The 5,982-nt window shown below is 46.4% G+C and overlaps 1 protein-coding gene across 8 annotated transcripts in view; it reads left to right on the top strand.

The window, feature by feature from the left end:
- The window catches only part of St5 (suppression of tumorigenicity 5), a 188,945-nt gene that overhangs the window by 146,835 nt on the left and 36,128 nt on the right, over window positions 1-5,982 (top strand). For all 8 annotated transcript variants that reach the window (XM_026781256.1, XM_026781253.1, XM_013347691.2 and 5 more), the window contains one exon: window positions 4,382-5,641. In XM_026781256.1, coding sequence (XP_026637057.1) covers window positions 4,382-5,641 — 1,260 coding nt within the window. The remainder of the gene's footprint in view (window positions 1-4,381; window positions 5,642-5,982) is intronic.

Genomic DNA, 5,982 nt, shown 5'->3' with positions numbered 1-5,982 from the left:
TCTGTAGCTTTGGAACCTGTCCCGGAACTCCCTCTGTAGACCAGGCTGGCCTTGACCTCACAGAGATCCACCTGCCTGGGTTTAAAGGCGTGGGCCACCACTGCCTAGCAAAAGTATTTTATAAAGAATTTGAGATTTAGAGAATAAAGATGACCTGCCCATGAGCATACAAAGGAAGGTGACAGAACTGGATTCAGATCTTTAGGCAGTTGGTCTGCTATACAGTTATTGCCATATGGGGGGGAGGCTTTGGACTGACAGCCTTACTGGGTAGCACTGAGTGTTTTGTGTATTTTTCTGTGTTGGGCAGACATAAAGGAAACTAGGGTTTTCACTGCTTATCTTTTCATTCATCCTTTATTCACTCACTCATTCATTCAATATAAAAATTACATTTAGGTGCAGGGGGTATCAAAATTTAACAGGATAGTGTCATAAGCTCTAAATAAGTCCATTTGTAATCTGGTTAAGAAGATATGTTGGGAAACAGTCTGATGCAAGTATGTCTAGCCTGCAGTTTGTGACCCACACATATCTCAAGATACCTGTGAATGTGGTCAAGTGTATTTGTAAAGGACAGTGTCATGTTGCAGTGTCAAGGTTGGGACACCCTTTTAAGTATCATTACCACAATATATACTTTTCCAGCCACGGTAGAGGAATTCAAAATTGGCCATTTCCACCTGGGGTGGGTGAAGGGGATCGGATGAAGAAAATCTAAGAGCTTGACATGCCTTTAGATGGGATGCAGAATTGGTACGGAGGGAGAAGCAGTACAAGATGATGAAGGGAAGCCTAGGCAGACCAAATTATGGGGGCCTTGTCAGCTTGCTTTTAGTCTGCAGGGGTTTCAGTGAGTTGCACGGTATAAAGATGTCAGAAATGAGAATATGGACCAGAACAGGTTGAGGCTGAAGCAAAGAGAAATCAGTCCCGATGCAAGAAGAAATCTGAACAAAGGAAGTAGCAGTAGCTAGCAGTGGGAATGGGGGTAGGAGCTGTTCAAGGTATTAGGGAGCGGAATTGATGAGATGAAGTTGTGGAGTAGTAGGTGGGTTTGTTGGGGAGCAGTATGGAACCAGATGCATAGAGAAGGGGAAGAACACAGGCTTTTTGTCCTTTCTTTATCTATGGTGGTAAAACCAGAGGTAAAGAAGCACAAAACAGTGTATGGATGGCAAAGAAAAGCCAACTCTGTTAGGTGGTGCACGCACACACACACACTCACACACACACACACACACACACACACACACACGAGGAGGAAGGTGGGCTTTGTCTTTCTGGTCCCTGCTGGTTCTTAATGACAAGATCTAGTGTATCTGTCATACAATATAGCAAGTGGATGGAGAGCCAGGCTGTGTCATGGAGGTCACTTGGAAAGCTCTCCACTAACCTTTTCTGAATCTGAACCAAGGAAGCCACTGAGTACAATGTTCCTGAAGAATGACAGCACCGGGGTGGGAGATCAGACACCAAAAGAGGGTTTGCTCAGGGATTGGCACTGATTGACATTATCTTAGCCATCATTTTCTCTCACCTGACAGGTGAGGAATTGTCTTACTTTCTCTCTCAACTTGTTTAGGGATCAAAGACAACTAAATGAAACTGAAGACTAAGGCTGAGTATTATCTCTGATGTCAGCAGATGCTGTGCAAACCCCCTGTTACAAAATCCAGGCATCCTGCCATCTGCCCACAGCCCTGTTGTATCTTTCCTTAAGCCTTCTGTGAGAAGTAAGAAATTCTTCTGAGCCTTTCCCTAGCCTGGGAACAGAGACCTGTGGAGGCACTCTTCCTATATGTAACTGAGAATCACCCAGAGTCCTCTGTGAAATCCCAGGACTTATCTTTGTAGGTGGCTTTTATATCTGGGTCTTTATAAAGCAAGAGAGAATGGGGGCCCTTGTCCATTATGTGTAGCCTGGGTTCTCCTTAGGTTCAATGCTCTGCTTGTGCCTGCTACAGAGGGTTGAGGCACCTCCTCACTGATCAGGATCTTTAGTCATGAGCTTGGCTGTGCACTGCAGTTCTCTCATCCATGTCCATATACACCTGCAATGGCTCTTGTTTGACTTGCCCTTTTAAAAAACAACTTAAGCATGTTGAGATCTCCTGTTATCAGGGCAGTCAGAAACTGTGACCCAACAGGGAATTGTCAGCCAATTCTTGACTCACCAGAGCTCCAGTTTTCTGTATGTGAACAGGTGGTGGCAGCCACTTGGCTCAGGAACAGATGGCTGCTGTCCTGAAGATGGCATGACACTTTGGAGGCTCTGAAGCTGGACAGCCCAGCTTTTGATCAGCCAAACCTTCTCTAGTTTCAGTGTTAGCAAACTCTTGCCACCTTTGAGCTAATATTGTTAGGAAAGAATTCTTGAACCAGGCACGATAGTTGCACACCTTTAATCCCAGCACTTGGGAGGCAGAGGCAAGTGGATCTTTGTGATTTTGAGGCCAGCCTAGACTACAAAGTGAGTTCCAGGACAGCCAAGGCTGTTATACAGAGAAACCCTATCATGAAAAGAAAAAAAAAAAAAGGTTGGCAGTAATTATCACAGTAGATGCCAGAAGAGTGTGCTAAGGAGGAAGCTTGCTCAGAGCTCCTAAGTTTACTCACCTTTACCTCTTCCTACCATTTCTGTTCAATATTCATAGTGTTCTTTAGAGATGTTGACCACATGACTTAGATAAGAGCTCTAGCAGGGAAGTCCCTGGTGCTTATAAATGCTGTGTCCAGTGCTCTGGAGAATGCTGGTGAACTATGCTTGGAGGCCTGAGAGTTTACAAAGATGGAAGGGGCAACTGTTTACTGGCTGTTTTCCATCTCTCATCTATTAAAAAGTTTAAAAATTAATGTAACATAGTGGGTTCCATTATGGAATTTGAATACATACATGTATTTGTTACCCTCCTCTCCTACCCTGAGACCTCTTTTTTCCCTTTCATAGACCCTTTTCTAGTGCCATGACCCCCATAATTATGTATGTGTGTGTAATTCTTGGATCTGTATATGAGGGGAAATGTGGTTCTGTGTCTCAATATAAGAATTTCTAATTCCATCTATTTTCTTGCAGATATCATGATTTCATTTTTCTTTATGGCTGGGTAAAACCCCATTGCATGTATGTACCACATCGCTTTGATCTGTTCATCTGTTGATGGATATCTAGACTATTTCCACTTTTTAGTTATTGTAAACAGTGCAGCAGTAAGCATAGATGTGAAATATCTTGTGCTTAGAGTCCTCTTTGTAGAGCAACAGAGTGTAGTGTAAATTTATATTGTGTCTTTACTACTTACCAGCTGAGTGACTTTGGTGAGATATGTAATTTCTTTAAGTCATTGTGTCTTTTTATTTGTAACATGAAGACAACAATACATAATAATGACCTAATAGAATTTTCCTGAAGATAAAACCAATTTCATTTATATATAGGAACATTTTCTGAGATCTGTGTTAGGATTTCAAGCTGGGAAACAGCTGGGACTTGTTGGATATGAATCTACTGTTGTAGGGTAGAGCTAACTAATGAGCCTTCTGAGAAAGTGGAAAGATCTCTTTTTTGAGGGGCCTGCCTAACTTGGGGGATCCTGATTCTGGTCAGGATAGTGGGATCTTATATCCAGTACCCAGTCTTAGGGGAGACACACCCAAGGGTTTAAAGGCCAAATAGTTTGGGCATATACATTTGGGAATACTTTAGAAAGTAATATGTTGGACCTGTTTTGCTGCAGCTCATGAAAGTTGGTCATTAGCATCTTTTCTCATCTGTACATTCATTGATATCACGCTGATAGCTCAAGGAGATTTATACTGTAAAAAGCATGTTACCAGTCTCTGCTTTTTTTCTACAGAGAGCCAAGCCCGTTATCCAGTTAGCAACATGTTACTGATCTTACTGTTCTCTAATTGACAGCTACAGCCTCTTGGAGTGTTCTAGTCTATTGTAGATTAGGGTTTTACTCCATATATTACTCAGGGTCTCTGAGGATGAACTAGATAGAAAGGCTCATGGAGGTTGGCCTGCTGTGGCTAAAAAGCTGTTCTCTACTCAAGGACAGCCTTGAGGATATATATTACATGAAGAGTACTTTTTCCTTTGTTTTGGACGTACTATCCCAGGTTAGCCTCAAACTTACTGTGTAGCTAATGATAACCTGCAACTCATGATCCTCCTGCCTCCATCTCAAGTAAGGGGAATGGGGGGCGGACACTTAACAGAGTATTTTTGAGACTTCTACAGGAACAGAATATCAGAATGAAACATGACCCCTCTGGTTTTTAGACTACTCACCACCATTTTCTTCTCTCTCTCTCTCTCTCTCTCTCTCTCTCTGTCTCTCTCTCTCTCTCTCTCTCTCTTCCTTTTTGTTCTTAGGTCTCAGTCAGTCTCTCCACCTCCAGTTTTGTACCCACCAAGAAGTCCCATCTACCCACTCAGTGACAGTGAAAGCTCAGCCTGCAGGTACCCCAACCACTCTAACTCCCAGGTGCTCCTCAAGGACCGACACCCTCGTAGTCCTTCACTCCTAGGCCCTCAAGATCCCTCCCCAGAGACTTCACCACCCGTCTGTACCCTCAAGGCTACCAGCTTCAGTTTCTTGGACCGAGCCCATTCAGTACGCAAGAGAGAGGACCAGAAGGAGACTGTCCAGGGTGCAGCCCAGGATGTAGAGGGTGTGGCTGCTTGCCTCCCCCTTGCCCAGAGCACCCCATTCCTAGGGCCTGCGGGCCCACGGAGTGTTTTGCTGACTTGCACTGGTACCCGAGCCCATAGCCTGGGCATCCGGGAGAAGATTTCAGCATGGGAAGGTCGTCGAGAAGCTTCACCCAGGATGAATCTGTGTGGAGAGAAGCGGGAGGGCTCTGGGAGCGAGTGGGCAGCCAGTGAGGGCTGCCCCAGTGTGGGCTGTTCCAGTGTGGTGCCATCCCCCTGCAGCTCAGAAAAGACCTTTGATTTCAAAGGCCATCGGAGAATGAGCAGGACCTTTTCTGAGTGCTCCTACCCTGAGACAGAGGAGGAGGGAGAGGCACTCCCTGTGCGGGACTCTTTGTACCGGCTGGAGAAGCGCCCAGGCCGGAGTGAGCCCAGTGCCTTGCTCAGGGGTCATGGCAGCAGGAAAGAGAGCTCAGCAGTGCTAAGCCGGATCCAGAAAATTGAGGAAGCCCTAAAGGAGCAGCCTGGCCGGGGTCTCCCCCAGCTCCCCAGCAGCTGCTACAGTGTAGACCGTGGAAGGAGGAAGACTGGAACCTTGGGCACCTTGGAGGAGCCAGCAGGGAGTGCAAGTTTGAGCTCCAGCAGCAGGGCAGGAGGAGTAGCTGGAATTGTGGGGGAGGCAGGCCCACCTCTGGACAGGGAAGGCAGCGGTCCCACGAAGTCAGGGATCCCTGGAAATAGCCCTAGCCCTCAGCTGCTGCCTTCGAAGAGCTCTCCTGATCCCGCTGTGAACCCTGTCCCCAAACCCAAGCGTACCTTTGAATACGAGGCTGACAAGAACCCCAAGACTAAGCCAAGTAATGGTCTACCTCCTTCACCCACACCTGCTGCTGCTCCACCCCCCTTGCCTTCCACACCAGCCCCACCAGTCACCCGGAGACCAAAGAAGGACATGCGTGGTCACCGGAAGTCACAGAACAGGTAAGGCATGCTCTCTTGTGTCAGGTAGTGGGACCCAGTGGCATTCTTTTAAATGAAAGAAGCAGCAGATTGTGCTTGCGTCACAGGAGTGTACTGCAAGTTCTGAAGCACTGATTGTTAGTTTGGCAGTTGTGTCAGGGAAAATGGAATGGTTCTCTTGAGTACTCTGTCTCTGTCTCTCTCCCCCTCATTTTGTAACTGGCCTGGAGTTTGTTATGGACTTGACTGGTCTTGAACTCACTGAGATCATCTTGCCTTGGCCTCCTAAGTGTTGGGTTTAAAGTCATGTACTACTACCAGGCCTATTCTCCTGTTCTTGAATGGGAGGGGGCGGGAGGAGG

Source organism: Microtus ochrogaster, chromosome 8 (genome assembly GCF_000317375.1).
Source record: "Microtus ochrogaster isolate Prairie Vole_2 chromosome 8, MicOch1.0, whole genome shotgun sequence".
In the NCBI taxonomy this organism is placed as follows: domain Eukaryota; kingdom Metazoa; phylum Chordata; class Mammalia; order Rodentia; family Cricetidae; genus Microtus; species Microtus ochrogaster.
Note: the sequence above shows the minus strand (reverse complement) of the source record. Positions and strands in the feature narration are given on the sequence as shown.